Source organism: Myodes glareolus, chromosome 2, assembly GCF_982192425.1.
Source record: "Myodes glareolus chromosome 2, mMyoGla1.1, whole genome shotgun sequence".
Lineage (NCBI taxonomy): Eukaryota > Metazoa > Chordata > Mammalia > Rodentia > Cricetidae > Myodes > Myodes glareolus.
In genome coordinates, this window is record NC_142027.1 from 112,024,215 (window position 1) to 112,045,970 (window position 21,756).

Sequence of the window (21,756 nt, forward strand, 5' to 3'; positions counted from 1 at the left end):
CCGCCCCTGGGCATCCCAGGCTGGTATAGAGCAGCTGGGGTCCGTGGTTAGGGATGTGGGTTGTCAGGAACCTGGGAATCACAGGGCTCCCAGTTCTAGTTTCTCCGAGGTATCTGGGACCCCTCCAAAACGTATGCCTTTCTTTGCCCCTTGTTCAGGACAGAAGCCCGCAGGACCTGCTGGGCCTCTCATCCAGAATGTCCATGCCTCCAAGCGTATCCTCTTCTCCATTGTCCATGACAAGTCAGGTAGGCCAGCACCCTTGGCAGGGACCCGGCCAGAGTGGTTTTCTGTGGGGAAAATGGGTCCGGCAGATGTTGGTGAGAGAAGAGAGGAGCAGTTTGGCGCAAGGGGCTGGGAGTCAAACCTGGGTATCATAGCCACGGGCATCACAAATGTCCCCCAACTACAACTTAAAACAGCGTTGGTTACTACGTACGTAGTTTCTGCGTGTATATTAGTTTTCTCATTTCCGTGGAGTTACTTTTCTCTTTGCTGTGATAAGACACTGACCAAAAACTACTTAAGGGAGGAAGACTTGGTTCTAGCTCGTAGTTCAAAGGGTTCCAGTGTGCCATGTAACCTCCCGGAAGACCTGGCGGGAGGAGTCTGAGGTGCCTGGTCACACAACCAGAGACTGGAAAGAGATGAATTGGATGCTGATGTTTGACTTGTTTCTTTCTTTTGACATAATCTGGGGTCTCAGTTCTGGAATGGTACTGCCCTGTCTAGAAACCCCCTCACAAACACACCCAGCAGGTTGGTCATTTCCATGGTGATTCTGAATCCTGTTCAAGTTGACAGGCAAACCGTATTATCACAGCGGATGAGAAAATAGTTTGTGTGTAGGGTCTCTTGCAAGCTCGTCGGCATGGGCATGGTGTCACACGGGCAGCAGGCTCATCTGAGGCTTTGCTGAAGCTGGACAGCCATGCATAAGGAAGGTCACCCTTGCAGCCATGGTTAAGAGGCTTCAATTCTGCACCACCTGGGCTGGTTTACATCAGGACAGCTGAACAGGCTTGCAACATGGCGGCTGGCGTCTTCAGGCTTGGTGGTCCAAGACAGAAAGGAGGAAGCCTGTTTTTTTTTTTCATGACCTCACTTCAGAAGTGACTATCATTTCTGCCCCCATTCTATCCATGAGAAGCCCAGAATGTTCCAGCCAGTGCTCAGAGGGAGAAGAATTATACTCTTCCTCTGAGAGAAGAAATATTTAAAAAGTTAGGTATACAGGTATCCTGCCTCAGGAAGCAGAGGCAGGAGGATCTCTGAGTTCGAGGCCAGTTTGGTTTACATAGAAAATACCAGACTTGTCAGAGCTACAAAGTGAGACTCTGCCTCAAAAATAAAGGAAGGAAGGGAAGAAGGAAGGAAGAAAGGAACCCTTGTATGGGTAGATCTCAGCATTTGGGAGTTGAGGCGGGAAGCTCGCCTTTGAGGTTAACCTGGGCTATACAGTAAGGTCTGTCTCTAAAGAACAGATGAAAGAAAGGTAAAGAACGATGTGGGAGAGCTGGGAATGTGGCTGAACAGTCACGAGTTATTTATAGCCCCCCAGTTCCCTATGAAGGGCAGGATGTGTGCCTCAGCACTAGAGTGCCTCCCTAGAATTTCTCAGTGAGGGACTGGGAGCGTGACTGAACCAAAGATTACTTCTCTAGCATATATTAGGGTCCTAGGTCCCAGCATTAGCACTGCCTAATTCCCTAGTCTTTGTAAAACATGTCTGTCATCCCAGCACTTGAGAGGCCGAGGCAGGAGGATTTCAAATCCAATCTAACCTGGTCTACATAGTAAGACCCTCCTTCTTCAAGAGATGTGGCGTTCCTGGACTTTGCCTGCTTGAGGAAGGGCGTCGTGGGGAGAGTCAGATCTGTGCCTTCATGGCTCTTTGGGAGATGGAGAAGTGGACATGGGGCTGGCGAGAGAGCAGAGGGGGGACACTGTCTGAGCACCCTAAATTGCATGGGGGCTGCGGCGACAATGGGTGGGACAGCAGTGTTCTTCTGAGTGGCACCCTAGGCTGGTGGGGGAAGAGTGGCAGGAGCAGGGGACCAGCCCCTCACTGGGCCTTCTGTGTTTTGATAGAGAAGTGGGACGCCTTCATCAAGGAGATGGAGGACATCAACACCCTGCGGGAATGCGTGCAGATCCTGTTTAACAGCAGATACGGTGAGTGGGCGGCGCAGCCCACCGGGTGAGCATCTCATTATGTGTGGCAGTCGCTTGTGTTCCCCAACACAACAGCCTGAGCCATATGCTGGCGCCCGCGCAGCGTCAGTGCGGATGGCATCCGGCGTGGGCTCTCCCCTATGTGGGGAGAGGGTGGTTGTGTCAATATTTCCCTTGCAGATTCTTTGTGGGGGTGGGATGATGGCAGATCCCCAGACCTTCCGTCACCTACGGGAAGATGGGCAGGGGGACGTGGTGCTCTCTGTTGGCTGCTCCCATGGCCCCGTGTTGTAGTCTACTATATTTGTTGTATGTGCATGCATCTGTGTGTGTAGTTGCACATACATGTGTGTTGAGGCCAGAGGACAACCTCAGGTATCATTTTATAGGCATCATGCACCTTTTGCTGCATGCTGTTGCTGAGACTATCTCAGCCCAGGCCAGTGTTGAAATTGCTGTGTACAGGAGAGTGACCTTGAACTTTTGATCCTCCTTCCTGTACTGGGATTCTGGGTATGCACCACCATATCCAGTATTACGTGGTCCTGGAGATGGAACTCAGGGTCCCAGAAAAATTTCTATCCCAGCTGGAAAGGTACTCAGAGAGGCCCTGTCTGAGAATCCTATTGCTGCAATGAAACACCATGGCCAGAACCAGCCCGGAAAAGAAAGGCCTTGTTTCGGAGTTCACACTCCATGGCGAAAGGACAGGGCAGGAGCTCGAGGCAGGCACCTGGAGGCAGGAACCGAAGCAGTGGCAGTGGAGGAACGCTGCTTATTGGTTTGCTCTCGTGACTTGCCCGGCCTGCTTTCTTAGAGCACCCAGACGCATCAACCCAGGTGTGATACAGCCCACAGCGAAGTGGGCTGGCCCCACATCAATCATCAATCAAGAAAATGCACCACAGTCTTGCTCGTAGGCCAGTTAGTAGGGGCATTTTCTCAGTTGAAGTTCCCTCTTCCCAAATGAGTTCAGCTTGTGTCAGGTAGACATAGAACTAGCCAACATAGCCAACTTATTGGCCATCCCCAGTCCTGTGTCCTGATCCCATTTTTGGAGACAACGTCTCTGACTGGCTTGGAACACACTAAGTAGGTTAGCGGAGCTGGCTAATGGGCCTCAGGGCCCCATCTGTTTCCGTGTCTCCAATGTTGGGTTTACAAGTACAAGCTACCATTCCTGGCTATTTTGCATTAGTTCTGGGCATCAGAATTGGATCTGTATGTTTGTCAGACAGGCACTTTACCAACTGAGCTAAGACTTTTTAATTCCATGCAGTGGTGTGTATATGTGCATGTGTGTGTCTGTCTGCCTCCATCACATGTGCATGCCGGTCAGAGGACAGCTTTCAGGACTTGATTGTCCCATCCGTCATTCAGGTACCATGGATTGAACTCAGGTTATCAGACTTGGTGTTGAGTGCCTATACCTGGTGAGCCATCATCTCTAGCTTGTCCTTTTTGTGTGTTTTGTTGTTGTTTTGGGGTATGTGAGTATTTTATTTATTTGTTTGTTTGTTTGTTTGTTTCGAAACAGGGTTTCTCTGTGTAGCCCTGGCTGTCCTGGTACTCGCTCTGTAGACCAGGCTGGCCTCAAACTCAGAGATCCTCCTGCCTCTGCTTCCCGAATGTGTGAGTGTTTTACATTTATTTAGTGTTTGTCTGTGTGTCTGCTGAACTGTGCCGTGTCACACATATTTACTCAGAGGACAGACTTCAGCAGTTGAATCCCTCCTTCTGGTATATGAGTTCCAGGGACTGAATTCATATTTGGGCCTGGTCGTGAGCACCTTTACCACCGAACCATCCCTCCTCCCCTCTTTTGGATTTTTTTGGCGACAAGCTCTTTTTCCATAGCCTACACTAGCCTTAAAATCACTAGTTAGGCCAAGCTGCCTCAGCCCATCTAACACTGTGATTGTAAGCGTGACCCATTTACTTTCTTTCCTTCCTCCATTTCCTTTCCTTTTATTTTCTTTCTTTTGGGGGTGGGGGTGTTTCGAGACAGGGCTTCTCTGTGTTGCCCTGGCTGCCCTGGAACTTACTTTGTAGACCAGGTTGTCCTACACTCACAGAGATCTGCCTGCCTCTGCCTTGAAAGTACTGGGATTAAAGACGTGTTCCGCCACCACCATCACTCCTGGGCTTGCTTTCTTATTTATGTTTGAGACAATGGGGGTCTCATTTTACCTAGGCTGCCTTTGAACTCCACGTAGCCCAGGATGACCTTGAACTTCTGATGCTTCTGCCTCTACTTCCTGAGTGTTCCCTGACAGGTACCTGCCACCCTGCCCAATGTATTCAATGCTGGGGGTAGAATTCAGGGCTTTGAGTGTGCTAGCCAAACACTCTCCAGCCGAGTCACATCCCGGCACCTTTATTTGTTTTTTTTAGACAAGGTTTTGCTCTATAGTCCACGCTGGCTTTGAACTCATAGCAATCCTCCTGCCTCCATCTCTGCAAGGCTCAGATTCCCAGGTATGCACCACCTTCTGGCTTTCCTGCTTTGTTTGCCTGTTTTATGTCCTCTGCTTAACAGGTCTTTTTCACTCTGGGGAAGGTAAACTCTGTAGGTAAAATCCAAAAGCCGAGTTTTGTAAAATATTTAAGAACTTGTCCCCAGAACAGAGCACCTCACTCAGTAAAGCCTAAGACATAATGTGGTAGGCATAAGGTCCTCTGTCCTGGAGGATGACTTTCTGTCCAAGGACCACAGCAACCAGTGCCTTAAGGGCACGTATATGCAGACATGCAGCAGTGGGTGCTTACATGCAGACATGCAGCAGTGGGTGCTTACATGCAGACATGCAGCAGTGGGTGCTTACATGCAGACATATAGCAGTGGTGTATACATGCAGACATGCAGCAGTGGTGCTTACATGCAGACGTACAGCAGTGGGTACTTAAACATGCAGATACATGCAGCAGTGGGTATTTGCATGCAGACATTCAGCAGTGGTGCTTGCATGCAGATACGCAGCAGTGGTGCTTACATGCAGACGTACAGCAGTGGGTACTTAAACATGCAGATACATGCAGCAGTGGGTATTTGCATGCAGACATGCAGCAGTGGTGCTTGCATGCAGATATGCAGCAGTGGTGCTTACATGCAGACGTACAGCAGTGGGTACTTAAACATGCAGATACATGCAGCAGTGGGTATTTGCATGCAGACATTCAGCAGTGGTGCTTGCATGCAGATTTACGAGGGGGTCCCTGCAGGCATCAGACAGGGAAGCAAACCGAATGAAGAGACGAGAATGAAAACCCAGTGCAGACTGACTTTGTCAACCTGGATCAGACTTCGGGGGGCTCTATTGCCAGGCAGTTCATTGTCAGCAAATTTAAAACCCAGTATAATATGGGGAAAATTCTCCAGGCAACAATCAGTCCATTTCCAGGTACACAATACATCCGAAGGTGTGACTGCATTGAGATTCTTTTACAAAGTACATGTGACCGTGAGGGAGGGAGGGAGGGTTTGGTAGCTAAAAGACCCAGAATCTAGTGTGCTCTCTGACCATTAGCATAGAAGTCAGCAGGCCATAAAGTATATGTGACATCTACCTCAAGGATGGGTAATGGTCTAGGGAGGGAAGAATCTAGAATAATCTTTCTGAGGAATTTGGGTGAGGTCTGCCTCCACAGATAGCTAAAAAGTCACCAAGTCATTAACAAAATCCATTTTTTGCCTTCTGGACGGGAAGGGGGGACAGTTATTTTATCTCCTCCATTGAGAAGCAGGCCCTGTGTATTTAACATCCCCGGCTTCCCTAGTGATCTGTGGGCACAAGGACCTTTGTGCCCCCAACAGATGCATGCAGCAGTGTGCATTTGAGTGCAAGTGCATGTAGCTGTGGGCATTTGTGTGCAAGATCATACTATTGTGGACCCTTGTGTGCAAGTGCGTGTAGCTGTGGGCATTTGTGTGCAAGAGCATGTGGTTGTGGACCCTTGTGTGTAACATGAGGGCCGGCTTGTTGGGGTTTGTCTCACCCGGTACCCCACAACCGGCAAGTCCCAAAGAAAGTCACAGAGTCTACATTAGGTTATAAACTGATTGGCCCATTAGGTCAGGCTACTTATTAGCTCTTATAACTTAAGTTACCCCATTATCTTTATTTACGTTAGCCACATGGGCTCAGTACTTTTCTCAGTGTGACAGCTTACATGTTGCCTCTTCGGCGGTCTGCGCAGGAATGGCGGGGGGGGGGGGGGGGGGGGGGAGGGGGGGACGGGACACCCTTCCTGCTTCCCAGAATTCTCCTGTTCTCATTGCATCACCTCTACTTCCTGTCTGGTTTTCCCGCCTATACTGCCTGCCTGGCCAATCAGCATTTTATTAAAATATGATTGACAGAATACAGACAATTCTCCCGCATCACTCGTGGGCAAGAGCACACAGCTGTGAGAACTTGAATGTGGTTGCATGCAGCGGTTGGCGTTAGTGTCCAGACGTCCACGGTGCTTGGCACAGATGGCTTAGAGGAGGCTGAGTCCTTGGGCTAGAGAATCAGGTGGCTTCCTGAGACGATGCCCTTGCTGGGTGATCTGGGCTGGTAGCCCAGGCCCCCTGTGTAGGGTCTGGGGTGGCCTAGTTGGCTGTGTGCACAGGAGTCTCCCGACAATCATGTGAACCCCTGTGCTGTAGGGAGTGGAAACTGGAGACGCTTTGGCTATGTGCAAGAGAATGGGACCAGGGTAAGTGCTGGCACCTGCTTGACTATAGTGCCAGCCCCTGGTGCTGTCTTTCTGGCTATGATATATGCTTGTGATCGGCCAGTGATGGGGCAGGGCACGAGAGAGAGAGAGAGAGAGAGAGAGAGAGGTAGCTGGGTGGTGGCAGTGTACACCTTTAATCCCAGCAGTCTACAAAGAGAGTTCCAGGACAGCAAGGGCTGTTACAGAGAGAGACCCCGTCTCAGGAAAAAAAATGCAGAGAGACCAGGCTTAGTGGTCTCTTGTAATTCCAGCATTTTGAGACTGAGACAAAAGGATTTAAGGGTTGCAGGCCTGAGACCCTGTCAAAAACTCAAGGAGGTTGAGAATATGGCTCAGTTGGTAGAGCGCTTGCCTAGCATGTGTGAAGCCCTGGGTTCCACCCCCAGCAACATATAAACCAGACATAGTGGTATACGCCTCTAGCCCAGCGCTTGGGAGATGAGGCAGGATCGTGAATTCAAAGAGACCCCCATCTGGGGGGGGGGGAGAGTCCAACATTACGTGGTCCTGAGCTCACATGAACTCCAAAAAGTGATTGCCCAGACACTGAAGGCAGGGAGGGGGCTCCCCAGACAGCAGGCGGGGGTGAGGAAGAAATGATTTGACAGCTGCCGAGATTTCAAGGGATTATTTAATATGACAACGAGCTAAGTGTGACTTCACAGTGTAGAGCTGGCTGCCAACGCTGTCACCAGACACCAGGCCGTCAACAGGAAAACAATGAGCTGCTATTGAAGTAGCCTAGACTCTTCTGTCCAGCCCTGGTGTGGCCACTGAGTGGCTGGAGGGCAGCTCAGAGCTACATGGGCACAACCCTGAGCAGAACGGAAAGCCCAGAGCAAGGGCCAGCTTGGCCCAAGAAAATAAGTAGTAGTTAGTGCTCGGCAGGCTGGTGCACCTGGCCCATAACCCAGCCCTTGGGAGGCTGAGGCAGAAAGATTGCTGTGTATTTGATGCCAATCTGGGGACTGTAATAAGACCCTGTCTCAAGTAGATGCAGGGCAGCAGGAAGGTAAATGGCTCAGCTGGTTAAAAAAAAGGAAAAAAAAAAAAAGGCTCTTGCAGCCAAGCCTTGTGCACTGAGTTTGATCTCTGGAGCCCACCTGAAGGAAGGAGAGAACTGGCTTCTGCAAGTTGTCCTCTGACCTCCACACTCAGGCGCTTAGGCAATGCCTCCCAAAAATAATTAGTAAACTTTTTTAAATGTTTTTTTTTTTTCTAAAGGACTCTGGGTATGGTGGTACATTCTTTTAATACCAGCACTTGGGAGGCAGAGGCAGGTAGATTTCTGAGTTCAAGGCCAGCCTGGTCTACAGAGTAAGTTCCAGGACAGCCAGAGGTGTACAGTGAAACACTGTCTTGAAAAGCCAAAAACAAAAAAAAAATAAAAAGACCCTGGTCAAGGTGGCCCCGCTCTTTAATGCCGGTATCTGGGAAGCAGAACCAGACAGGCCTTGGAATTTGAGGGCCAACCTGGTCTACATAGTGAGTTCTGAGTCAGCCAGGGCTAAATAGTGAGAATCTGTCTCTAAGGGTTAAAGAGAGAGAGAGAAAGGTGACACCATTGTTTCGTGTTACGACACAGCCAAGGCAGCATTAGATGGGAGGGGTCGGGATCCTGTGACTTGTCTCTCGTACTCATCCTTGCTCTTGTCCTTCTAGCGGAAGCCCTGGGCCTGGACCACATGGTCCCTGTCCCCTATAGGAAGATTGCCTGTGACCCCGAGGCTGTGGAAATTGTGGGCATCCCGGACAAGATCCCCTTCAAGCGGCCCTGTACTTACGGGGTGCCCAAGCTGAAGAGGATTCTGGAGGAGCGGCACAGCATTCACTTCATCATCAAGAGGTGTGCACTGGGGGCTGGAGAGATGGCTCAGTGGTTAAGAGCATTGCCTGCTCTTCCAAAGGTCCTGAGTTCAATTCCCAGCAACCACATGGTGGCTCACAACCATCTGTAATGAGGTCTGGTGCCCTCTTCTAGCCTGCAGGCATATACACAGACAGATAGAACACTGTATACATAATAAAAAAAATAAAAAAAAAGAGGTGTGCACTGGCTGGGTTCTGGGAAAGAAAGCCTGCCTAGAACTGCCCACTGAGGGGCTGGGGTGTGGCTCAGTGGTAGAACACCTGCCTAGAATCCCCCAGTGAGGAGTTGAGGTGTGGCTCAGTGGTAGAGTCCCTGCCTAGAATCCCCCAGTGAGGGGCTGAGGTGTGTGGCTCAGTGGTAGAGCACCTGCCTGGAATCCCCCAGTGAGGGGCTGGGGTGTGGCTCAGTGGTAGAGCCCCTGCCTAATGTGTGAGACTGGATTTTTCTGTCCTCAGAGCCACAAAAACAAAACGAAGAGCAGATGGGTCTAGATCTTAGAACTGTGCTTTGGGACCCTAGTCCGTCAAGTGTGCCTACTAGCCCAGACACACTATGAGGGCTTCTGGTCTTTTTCCTTGGCCTCCACATCTCCGAAAGTGATGTGAAACCCCTTTAGTCTGGCCCTGCCTCCCTCAGCTATGTACTTCATAAATAATGGTCCCCTTGTTAATTCGTCAGCTGCTGGGTCAGTGGGCGGGACTGAGAAGGGAAGCTGGGCCCCCAGACAGGAAGCCAGTTCCCTCTGGCCTTGATCTCTGTGGTTCCTTCAGGCCTTGTGTTTTCCAGATGTGTGTGGGCTCTCAGAGCTCCACGACCAGCAGGGAAGCAAGCCCCAGTCCCTCAGAAGAACAGGAAGTCATACTTAGACTTCAGGCCCTGAGCCTTAACCTGGACACCCAAATCAGTCTGCCCTTATTGGCTTTTTTGTTTTGTTTTGTTGAACTATTTTTTTTTTTCCAGGCAAGGTCTCACTATGTTTCCCTGGCTGTTCTGGAACTCACGTTGTAGACCAGTCCGGCCTCAAACTCACAGAGATCTGCCTGTCTCTGCCTTCGGAGTACTGGAATTAAAAGTGTGCACCAGTATATCTGACTAGGTTTTTTTTTGTTTGATTCTTGTTTTTCTAAATTTTGCCATTGGTGTTTTTAAAGACAAGGTCTCATGTACTGTGAGAACGTTAGTTTAGACTGATTGTCCAAAATAATCAGTTTTGTGATAGTTCCCCTCAGACGCCCCGGTTACACGCCCAGCCTCCTGTCCTAGGCTCATCCTGGTGCTGTGATAACCACGTGACTGGCAGCCGCTCTGGGGAGGAAATGGTTCACAGTTCACCATTGAGGGAAGCCAGGGCAGGAACTCTGAGCAGGAACGGCGGAGGCACGCAGCTCGTTGGCTCAGTCTCTGACTTGCTCAGCCCCTGCTCATGCTCACGATTCTTCTCCAGCCCAGGACCACCTGCCCAGGGAATGGTGCTGCCCACATTGGCTGAGTCCTCCTGTATCGATTTACATGATTCCTCAGAGACATATCCACAGGCTGATCTGATGTGGGCAGCGCCTCGGGTGACACTAGTTCATGTCACCGGGACCGTTGGGACCTAACCAGCTCCAACCTCCTGAGCGCCTTTCCCTTTCAGATCTTTCCCTTGTACAGCCATGTCGATAGTAACTGTTGTTGCTAATCTTTTTGAGACGAGGTCATAATATGTAGCCCTTGACCTAAAGATCCTCCTGCCTCAGCCTCCCAAGTGTTGGGTTTACAGGCAAACGCCTCCATTCTTAGCCTGGGCTTCAATTGCTTTATCTGCGTGTCTTGGTCCTTAAACCATCCCTGGGCCCCAGCTTCTTCCCCTCTGATTGGTCCATCTGTGATCTGACCCTGCCACAAACACAAGAGCTTTCTAGGTCCCATGAGTAGTGTATGAGCACGTTAATACAGGAGCCATTTATATAACACCCTAGTTTCTACCCTTGCTTGGGGCCTCTGCTTTCTGAGCACACCCCTGAAGGAGCCCTCAGGTCGCCTTCCATGGCTGTGATCTGTTGTTTGCTCCAAGTTGGTTTTTTGCCAAGCCTGGCACTTTGGGAGATACAGGTATAAAAAGGCCTTAATGAGCGGGTCTAGGGGTGGTGATGTGGTTTAGGGGGCTGAGTGTCTGCCTGGCATTCACGAAGCCCTGGCTTCCATACCAAGGACTCCAAAACCAGACATGGTGTTTACAGGCCTGTAATTCTAGCAAGTAAGAGGCAAAAGGATCAGAAGGAAGGAACTCAAGGTCATCCTTGGCTGCATACGGAGTTTGAAGTCAGCCTGGACTACAGGGGAACCTCTCTTCAAAGCAAAACAGAACAACAACAACACCCATACTGTCTTTCTTGGCTGGATTGTCAGTGGGACGGGAGTCTGAGTTGTTCAGGTTCCCTCTGTATTCGTTGCTTTTCCTTGTTGCTCTAACAAAACACCCAACAAAAGCAAGTTAAGGGAGGAAAGGGGTTACTTGGGCTCACAGTGTGAGGGCACACAGTCCATCCGGGTGGGAAGGTGGGCAGCAGAAGCATGAGGTGGCTGATCACAGTGCGTCCTCAACCAGGAAGTGAAGAGATGCATGCTGACCCCAGCTGTCTTTCTTCTTTTGATTCATTCCGGGTCCCTAGCCTATGGGATGGAGCCACCCATATTTGGGGCGTTGGGGCTTCTCTTCAATTAACCCAAACTAAAAACTCCCTCACAGACATGCCCAGAGATTTGTTTCTATGGAGACTCTAAGTCTCATCAGGTTGGTGAGATTAACCATCACTCCCCAACGCTTGCCCTCATGTGTGGTCTCTCCATCTCAGAGCCACCCTGGTAAGATCGGTGGCCATCTCTGAAGAGACCAGCTTATGCCAATCTCATCCTCTCTTTTCTCTTTCCAGGATGTTTGATGAGCGCATTTTCACAGGTAAGCAAATGGGTGCCGTTGGGTGGTCTGTTCTAGAGCTGCCGTCTCCTTGACTTGTCCCTGTCACCTTGAATCCTCTTCTGCACCTTGGGATTATATGTGGTCTCTGGGCTCCCAGTGGCTGACAGACTGGAACCCTGTCCAGTTTAGAGTCTCCTTGGAGGAAATCGTAATACCATTTGCTAAACATATAGCTAGGTTCCCTTCGGAACTACCTTGGTGTTTGTTTGGATTGGGGTGTGGGCGCGTGTGTGTCCGTGTGGAGACCAGAAGTCAGTTTGGTCCTTGAGCCATCCACGGTCTTCCGTAGTCGCTCTCTGTCTCGCTCCTCTTGGAGACAGCTTGCTCACTGATGTGTCAGCGCTTCCCCTATCTGGGTTGTGGGCACACGGCCCTGCGTCTGGCTTTTGCTATGGGTGTTGGGTCTTCAACTTTAGATTTTTATACCTGCATGGCAATCACTTCACCTATAGATCAGTCTTCCCAGCCCCTGAGCTACCTTGTTTTATTCCTTTTATCTTCTTTGATTTAATTCCCCCCATTATTTAATCCCTTTTTTAGTGTCTCACTATACAGCCCAGCCTGGCCTCAAATTCTCGTAACCCGAGCTAGCCTTTAAATTCAGGATCTTTCTGCCTCTGCCTCTCGAATCTTGATATTGCGGATATACGCTACCACCCTTATTATAATTTTCAGCCATTCTGTAGACATGGGAGTGATCCCACTCCCATATATAGATAGAGCAATTAAGCACTAGAGAAGTGGGGCTGTGGCATTTCCCTTAGATGCTGTGGCCCCAATACCCCAGCCACCGAAAGCTACACAGATCCATGGGGCGTGATGGACCTGAGACCCATTAACAGCTTTGTAACCTCGAGCATTATCTGTGGGCCTCAGTTTCCCCATCTGTGACAAGGACACAACAAGAGGAGTTAGCTGGCCAGGTGGTGGTAGTGGTAGCACATGCCTTTAATCCTAGCACCTGAGGCAGAGGCAGGTGGATCTCTGTGAGTTGAAGACCAGTCTGGTCTACATAGAGTTGCAGGACAGTCAGAGCCATACAGAGAAACCCTATCTCTGTATGAAAGAAAGAGATGGAGGGGGGAGGGAGGGAACAGAGGAGCTAGCTGCCTTCAAATTTCTGGTTTTATTAAAGGAGAAAATGATCCCATGGGACAAATGGGTAGGAGTGGAGGCTGTGGCCTTTCTTCTGAGGTACTTACATTATGATGTCCTGGCGGAGCGTGGGGAGAACATTCCAGAATGAGGGCAGGATGTAGACAGATGCCTTCCTGGCTGTTTCAGACACAGCCCCCAAAGAAGAGATCAGAGGTAGCCTGCCCCCTCCCAAAAATGTCTCTCAGAATGTCCTATAGAAACCACTGCCCGGGGACTGGAGAGATGGCTCAGTGGCTAAGAGCACTGACTGCTCTTCCAGAGGACCTGGGTTCAGTTCCCAGCACCCACATGGCAGCTCACAACTGTCTGAAGATTCGGTTGCAGGTGATCTGACACTTTCACACCAATGCATATAAAATAAAGTTAAATAGACCATAAAAAAGAAAAGTTAAAAAAAAGAAAGAAACCACTGCCCGAGTGTCTCCCACCAGCAGGAAAGACCCTATCTTTGGGGGTTCTCAAGATAGTGCCATAGTCCAAGCAGACTTCAAACTCACAGCAATCCCCCGACCTCAGGCTCCTGGGTGTTGGGGTTGCAGGTGTGCACCACCACATCTGGCTGAAGAGCTGCCATCTTAAGCTCAACTCTTCCCGCAGGGAACAAGTTTACCAAAGACCCCGTGAAGCTGGAGCCAGCCAGCCCGCCAGAAGACACTTCTACAGAGGTCTGTAGGGACACTATGCTGGACCTGGCTGGGGCTGCTTGGTAAGGTCCCTCCTCTGCTCTGGGTTAGGCCTGCGTTCTGTGCAGTCTAGGAAGGGGTGAGGCCTGACTGGTTCCCATCCCCCCACTGGGACACGCGGTTTCCACACCAGGGATTTTCTAGTCCAGTGCGAGGCAAAGTGCGGCAAGAGAACAAGGAGGACTAGGTATGTCAGGTGTCAGTTATCTCAGAGACCTTCCTTGGGTACCCACACTGTTTATCTCTGTGTGTTCAGCTGACATCCTAGTCACTGGCCCTCACCCCAAAACCAGGTTGTAGAACCGAGGGGAACAAGAACTGGCCATTTGGGCTACAGGTGTTGTTCAGCAGTAGAACACTACCTAGGATTCCCCAGTGAGGGGCTGGGGTGTGGCTCAGTGATAGAGCAGCTGCCTAGAATCCCCCAGTGAGGGGCTGGGGTGTGGCTCAGTGGTAGAGCATCTGCCTAGAATCCCCCAGTGAGGGGCTGGGGTGTGGCTCAGTGGTAGAGCCCCTGCCTAGAATCCCTCAGTGAGGGGCTGGGGTGTGGCTCAGTGGTAGAGCCCCTGCCTAGAATCCCCCAGTGAGGGGGTGTAGACTTGGCTCTATGGCAGAGCACCCTCCTACTGTGCACAAAACCCTGGATTTAATCTCCATGCTTGCTTTTAAAAAGAGAAAGGATGACATCAGTCATTTATTTTAGAATTCCCATGTTCCAGATCTTGCTCACAGATATCCTACAGTCCCTAGCCGCCCGCCCCTTCCCCCCAAGCACCATTCAGTTACTCTTGATGAGCCTGGAGACTCCTAAACTGGCCAGCTCAGGCCCTGAGCTGTGGAACGCATGCTGGCCAGAGAGATGGAGACGAGAGTGGGAACATGACCCTGGGAAGCTGGGACCTGATGCTAACATAGGGCAGTTAGCCCCACGCTGTGGGAGCATGGGGTCCAGGATGTGTGGTGTTTTTATTTTCTTGTTAATGTTTTGTTTTATTTTATTTTATTTTATTGAGACAAATCCTCGCTGTGTATATCTCTGGCCATCCTGGAACTCATTGTATACCAGGCTCTGGGTGATAAAGATCCAGATGCCTCTGCCTCCCTACGCAGGGACTAAAGGCATGCTCCATCATACCTGGTCTTGAGTTTATTTTTATTTTTTGTGTGTTTTGTGTTTTTTTGAGACCGAGTTTCTCTGTGTAGCCTTGGCTATCCTGGTACTCACTTTGTAAACCAGGCTGGCCTCGACCTCACAGAGGTCTGCCTGCCTCTGCCTCCCACGTGCTGGTGTTAAAGGCATGTGCCTGGTTTAAGGTTATTTTTATTTTATGTGTATATATGTGTGCCTGAATGTGTCCATATGCACCGTGTGTGCACCGATGCCTGTGGGTGCCCAAAGAGGGCATTGGGTACACGAGAGCTAGAGTTATAGATGATTGTGAACCCCCCATGTGGATACCGGGAACTGTACTTAGGTTTCTCTACAAGAACAGCAAAGCCGTCGTAAGTTCCAAGCCTGCTTTCCAGCCCCTTAGTTTGTTTTTCTTAGACAAACTTTATAATAGAGTCTTGAGCTCCCGGCAATCCTCCTGTGTGTTTCTCTCAAGTACTGAGGTCACAGATGAGTTCTGTAACACTCACGTTTTGGGGGATGGGGTGGGTATTTCTGAATTGTGGGCAGAGCCGTGCTGGGCAGAGGGCTCAGGACAAGGTCGCCACTAGGTCATTTCCCCATCTTTCTTTCTCAGGTCAGACAAGAGCAGTGTCTCTGAAGACTGTGGGCCAGGTGAGCAGCGTCTCCCTTGCGTATGATAGTTATGGCTGTAGAACTGGGAGGGTGGCTGCTAATCTCCTGCTGACAGCCAGGAGGAGACCTGCCTGGGCTGTGAACCCTCAGTACTTGGGATTGTCCTCTTCCCATGGCCATCCCCAAAGCCTCACAAGGCAAGCATCAGAGCATGCTGGGAACTCTCTGGGGAGCGGAGGGGAGTATAAGCCGAGTCCTGGCAATCTATCTTTGTACCCATAGACAAGCAACTCCATCTTCTACCCCATGGACTTTAATGTAAGCTCTAAATTAGAGGTGCCAGGTTTGACCTGAGTTTATCCAAGGACCAACCTGGTCCTTCCTGATCCGGGCAGGAAGGAGCCAAGGGTCCAAAATGACTTTTCCTAGTTCTGTCAATCCACAGCCATGGGAATGTTCTGGAGAGACTTGCCTTTGTGTGGCGTGCCCCTGCCCCTGCCTGATGGGATCCCTCTTGTTCTCTTTGCAGGAACCTCAGGAGAGCTAGGAATTTTGAGACCCATCAAAATTGAGCCTGAGGAGCTGGACATCATTCAGGTTACTGTTCCAGGTAAGAGACGCACATCAAAGGACTGTCGGTGCTCCTGTTCCTGTGCGGACATGTTGGCAGAGACTGTGCCGCTCTGCTCCCGGGCCTACTCCATCAGACCATTGCGGCTGGGTTGACTTTTTCCTCCCAGTGTTTGAGATATAGCCTGGGGTCTTTCATGTGCTGAGCAAGCACTCTACCACTGAGCCACACCCCAACCCCTCACTGGGGGATTCTAGGCAGGGGCTCTACCACTGAGCCACACCTCAGCCCCTCACTGGGGGATTCTAGGCAGGGGCTCTACCACTGAGCCACACCCCAGCCCCTCACTGGGGGATTCTAGGCAGGGGCTCTACCACTGAGCCACACCCCAACCCCTCACTGGGGGATTCTAGGCAGCTGCTCTACCACTGAGCCACAGCCCCTTTCTTACTTTTTATTTTGAGACAAGATCTCTGTGTTGCCTGGGCCAGCCCTGAACCCACTCTGTAGCCCAGGGAGGCGTTAAGCTCTCAGTCCTGCTACTTCACCTTCCTGAGATCTGAAGTCATCAGATCACAGGCTGTACCACATCTGGCTGCATGGGTTTCTTTGGCATCTTGGTCTGTAGACCTGCTTGGCCCATGGGGGCCTCCGCGGGACTGCGATGAACAGGACTTGTAAAAGATGCTAAAGATGCTCTCACCATTTGCTGTTTCCTTTAGACCCTTCCCCAACTTCTGAGGAGATGACCGACTCGCTACCTGGGCATCTGCCCTCAGAGGATTCCGGTTATGGGATGGAAATACCGGCTGGTAAGAGGTGGGCCGGGGCTGGCCATGCTGGGGACCTACCACCTTGGGGAGCTACAGGGAGGGACGGGTGGATCGGGGAGCCCCTAAGTTTTTCTTGAAGTCAAGTGCCTTTGGTAGAGAAGGCTCAGCACACCAGGAGTATGCTGTATGTGGGATCATCGTGTCTGCAACTTGGGGTGTGTTTTGGATTTTGAAATATTTGCACTTGATAAACTACTTTCAGGGGTGGGACCTCAGTCTGCGTGTCAGTTCATTTGTTGGGCTTGAAACCTAGAAGCAGAAGGCTAGTGTAGCGCGTTCGAGGGATTGGGTTCCATGCCTGGCCCTTCAGGGGTGAAAAACTGTAAAGGTAAAAATACCTCCCCCAAAAAGCCAGTTGTGGTGGGGTGTTAGCACTTGGGGGAATAGAGGCAGGAGGATCAGAAGTTCAAGGTCATCCTTGGCTGTGTAGGGAGTACTAGGCCCCCCTAAGCTACATGAGACCAAAAATGGGGGCTGGGGACAGCTCGGCAGGTAAAGGCACTTGCTGTGTAGGTCTGATGACCTGAGTTAGATGCCTGGGACTCACAGGGTGTAATGAGAGACACCTCCACACCTCCTAGTTGTTCTGTGACCTCCATGTGTCTGCTATGGCATGCATGTGCCCTCCTCACACACATACACAGCCACATGCATACATACATACATACATAAAATAGCCGGACGGTGGTGGCACATGCCTTTAATCCCAGCTCTTAGGAGATAGAGGCAAGTGGATCTCTGTGAGTTTGAGGCCAACTTGATCTGCAAAGTGAGTCCCAGGGCAGCCATACCTGTTACACAGAGAAACCCTGTCTTCAAAAAATAAGTAAATAATAAATAAATACTTTGCTTTGTCAGAGGACAAATGAGGGCATTAGTTCCTCTGGAGCTGGAGTTATAGACAGTTGTGAGCCACCTGATACGGGTGCTGGGAACTGAACTCAGGTCCTCTTTCAGAACAGTGATTGCTCTTAACCACCGAGCCATCTCCCCAGCCCCAGGAGAGTCCTTTCTGTTTTTCTTGTGTCTTATACAGATAACCTAAAGGTGTGCTCTGTTTCAAGCCTAAGACCTCACACATCCCAGGAAAGCACTCTCCAGCTGAGCTGCGTCCCCAGCCCTACGTGTACGTGTATTTCTTCCTTTTTATGTTCTGAGATAGGATTTTACTAAGCTGTGCAGCCAGTCCTGAACTGGCCGTGTAGCCCAGGCTTGCCTCAAACTCCCAAGCCTCGGCCTCCCACGTTGCTGGGATGACAAGTTTTCCTGTTTGATTTCTTTTGTGTGATCAGAGATAGTAACAAACCCAACATAAGGGTTTAGATGGCTCCCAGTTCCCAGCTATAATCTACAGTCCAACTCTGTGGGGGGAAGTCAAGATGGTGGAACTTGAGGCCACTAGTCATATCAATTGCATCCACGGTCAAGAACCGAGAGAACAGATGCATCCCCCCTCCCTACTTCTTCTGCTTTCTCTGTTTTACAATTCAGGACCCAGGCCCAGGAGTGGGACCACTCTCTTTTAGTCTGAGTCTTCCTACACCATTAAATACAGTCCTCCAAAGAGATGCCCATGGGCCAGTCTGATTTAGACAACCCCTTATTGAGACAGTCTTCCCAGGAGGTTCAAAATACCAAGAAATGGAGGCTGGAGAGATGGCTCAGCGCTAAAAGCACTTTTTCAACAATTAAATCTAATTGCTGGTGTGTATCACCACAGATTTTGAGACAGGTTCTTGCTACATGGCCCCGGCTGTAATCCACAGTCCTCCTGCCTCAGCCTCCTTGTGCTGGAATTATACAACAATGCACAGCCTTTGTAATGTGCGTGTGCATATGTGTGTTTGCATTATGGACATTTTGTATATGTATTTTTTGGTGCTTTTGTATTTTTTGGTGCTGGGAATGGAACCCAGGGCCCAGTGCGTGCCAGGAAAGTGTGATATGCTGAGCTGTGTCCCAGGCCCTTGGTGTCTTTTTGAGACATAGTCTCACTGTGTCTCTCAGACTGGCCTCAAACTCCCAAGCCTCCACCCTCGGACTCTGAGTTGCTAAGATCACAGGTGCGAACCTCCCTACACTGGTTTGTTAATCTCTGATGTCATACTTTCCTAATCTTCCACATCTTCTGTGTCTAGAATAGAATGGCTGGGGCCGGTCCCTGGACGGGGTCCATATATCATGATTGTCACTTTGGGTTTGAATGGCATGGGTTGTCCCAATCCCATCTGGGGGTGTTCTACTTTGCCTCAGAGCTGAGGCTGTCTGTCCTGGTTTTCCTTCCTCTAGTTGAGATGATAAACATGCTTTGTGTTGTTGTCGTTGTTTGGTGGGTTGGTTTGATTTGTTTTTTGTTTTTTTTTTTAAATATTTATTATGTATACAATATTCTGTCTGTGTATGCCTGCAGGCCATAAGAGGGCACCAGACCCCATTACAGATGGTTGTGAGCCACCATGTGGTTGCTGGGAGTTGAACTCAGGACCTTTGGAAGAGCAGGCAATGCTTTTAACCTCTGAGCCATCTCTCCAGCCCATTGATTTTGGTTTTTTAAGACAGGGTTTCTCTGTCGAACAGCTCTGGCTGTTCTTGAACTCACTCAGTAGACCAGGCTGGCCTCAAACTCACCAAGATCCTCCTGTCTCTGCCTCCCGAGTGCTAGGATTAAAGGTGTGCAGCACCACCGCCCAGCATGAACGTGGTTTCTTAACATCCTGTTTTCTCCTAGACAAAGGTCCCAGTGAGGAGCCATGGCCAGAAGAGAGGCCGGCAGAAGGTGAGACCCTGTCTGTCTTCCATAATTCCTTCTCCATGTGCACTCCATCCCTATGAGCAATTTCCCCTCCACTCCATCCTCTCTCTCCAGCACCCTGCATTTGGACTGGGAGTCCTGTGTGTGCTATACCAGTTCTAGACTATGCTGGAACTGGCAGGCGTCTGTCAGGATAAAGTTTAAGCTTTGGTTTACACACATAGCCACTTGCTTTCCGTGTAGGATTCTCAGCAGAACGTGCCCCTCATTTTCCTGGGTGAGATTTTAGACTTGACTATATAAAGCTGGGTTTCTGTATAGAAGACTTTGTGAGAAAAACTGCCTTTTCTCTCTGTGCTAAGAGCAAGTCAGGGTGTGTAGAAAGGCCAAGGTAAGAGTGTAATCTAATCAATAATGTGTCTGCCCCTATATTAAAACAGCCCCGCAGCCAATGATATGAATGCCACTTTGTAGAACCCAGCTTGATGTTGACAGGATCCCTGTAAACTATTAGGAAATGTTTACTGCACCCCCTGGTGGTAGTGTATGCAAATTACAGGCTTACTTTGCACCCACCAAGTTAGGTCACTCATTGAGCTGATCTAAAAGTGATGCTACCCGAGAACAACCACAGAACCTTCTAGATCTCCACTGTGGCACATTTCAAAATCAGGTGTGCAAAATCCAGGAATTAAGGGCTTGGGTAGAGCTGCCATTTCCTTGTCCTTTCCAAAGTTTCACCACGAGGTAATTCCTAATACCTCCAGAGCTGGGAGTGTGAGTTAAGGAGCAGGAAGTTTCTGCACCCAGGAAACTCAGCACACTGCCTTTGCCTTCCAGAAAGTCCTGGTGATGTGATCCGGCCCTTGCGGAAGCAGGTGGAGATGCTGTTCAACACTAAATATGGTAAGTAGGGAAAGGGACAGGCCTTCAGGACAAAGACAGAGTTGGGACCCGTCTTCAGGATGGGAACACTTGAGTCCAGATAGCTCTCCCATGTGTTGCCTGCACTTTTCTGTGAATACCCAGACCTCGGAACAGGCGCGGGCTTTCCCGAACCAAGCCCACGAGAATGGATGAATATCCTAAGGGTTGAAACACACAGACACAAAGAGACCTTGCTCATTCACCAAAGAGTAAATGGCAACTTTATTAAACTCAAGTCGGGTATATATACTAGGGGGCCAGGGGGCAAAAGGGCAAAACCCCTTCCCATCAGGAGCAGTGGAAGAGGATGACAGGTGCCCCGGTGCCCAAGGCCAGAAGCAGCTGCGGTGGCAGGCGCCTGAGGCCTGCGGCTGGAACCTTGTTTACAGGTGGAATTACCATAACAAAAGAGGGCCAAGTTCTTTCTAAGCTATACCCTCAGGCCAGTGCAAGAGCAGAAAAGCCAGGGAGCCAGAGGTAAAAACGGCCCTGCAAATCGCCATGAACAAAAGGGGAAGAAACCTGGGTACCTACACCCATGGCAACAGCCTCCAGCAGAGAATCCCACCCCATTGGCCTGTTGGTCCACAGACCTTTCCTCCAGATCATTCCCTGGCTCATGTGCTGTCAATCAGCCTCATCCACAGCTACAGGCCTTCCTGGGAACTCACAGCAGAATTAACTTTCTCTGGAAACCAGAAAAGTGAAGGGTTTGACTCAATGCTGCAGTGTTTTCTTATACTCTACCAGTGAGAGGGGTCAGGGCATGGCTCAGTGGTAGAGAATTCCTACATAGATTCCTGCAATGAGGGGTTGGGGTGTGGCTTAGTGGTAGAGCACCTGCCTAGAATCCCCCAGTGAGGGGCTGGGGTGAGGCTCAGTGATAGAGACCCTGCCTAGAATCCCCCAGTGAGGGACTGGGGTGCGGCTCAGTGGTAGAGTACCTGCTTAAAATCCCCAGTGAGAGGCTGGGGTGTGGCTCAGTGGTAGAGCACCTGCCTAGAATCCCTCAGTGAGGGGCTGGGATTGTGGCTCGGTAATAAAGTGCTTGTTTAGCACTTATGATGCCCTGGGTTCCATCCACAGCTCTATAATAAAACAACAGAGTCCAGGCGAGAGCAAGATTGAAGAAGCCTCTTCTCTCTAGCTCCTTGAGTTTGCCGGGGGCTGGCTCTTCTCACACTCTCTCTCCTCCCTTCCTCCCAGTCCTCGTATTCTAAGACCCATTTTACAAATGAGGAGATGTGAAACCTGCTGCAGTGATGAGGCTAGCTCAGGGCACCAAGCTAGCTCAGGGGCAGAGAGCCTCAGATAGTACTAGTCCTAGATCTGACATGCTGTGGGGCTGTGTGAGGA

General features: G+C 50.3%; 1 protein-coding gene across 5 annotated transcripts in view; it reads left to right on the top strand.

The window, feature by feature from the left end:
• The window catches only part of Gtf2ird1 (GTF2I repeat domain containing 1), a 94,342-nt gene that overhangs the window by 50,092 nt on the left and 22,494 nt on the right, over positions 1-21,756 (top strand). For 3 of the 5 annotated variants that reach the window (XM_087903565.1, XM_087903564.1, XM_087903566.1), the window contains exons 7-17: positions 159-248; positions 2,092-2,175; positions 8,560-8,743; positions 11,683-11,708; positions 13,485-13,593; positions 15,319-15,356; positions 15,847-15,927; positions 16,611-16,700; positions 17,758-17,847; positions 19,450-19,497; positions 20,314-20,379. In XM_087903565.1, coding sequence (XP_087759691.1) covers positions 159-248; positions 2,092-2,175; positions 8,560-8,743; positions 11,683-11,708; positions 13,485-13,593; positions 15,319-15,356; positions 15,847-15,927; positions 16,611-16,700; positions 17,758-17,847; positions 19,450-19,497; positions 20,314-20,379 — 906 coding nt within the window. The remainder of the gene's footprint in view (positions 1-158; positions 249-2,091; positions 2,176-8,559; positions 8,744-11,682; positions 11,709-13,484; positions 13,594-15,318; positions 15,357-15,846; positions 15,928-16,610; positions 16,701-17,757; positions 17,848-19,449; positions 19,498-20,313; positions 20,380-21,756) is intronic. The other 2 variants (XM_087903569.1, XM_087903568.1) reach the window with 1 other exon arrangement.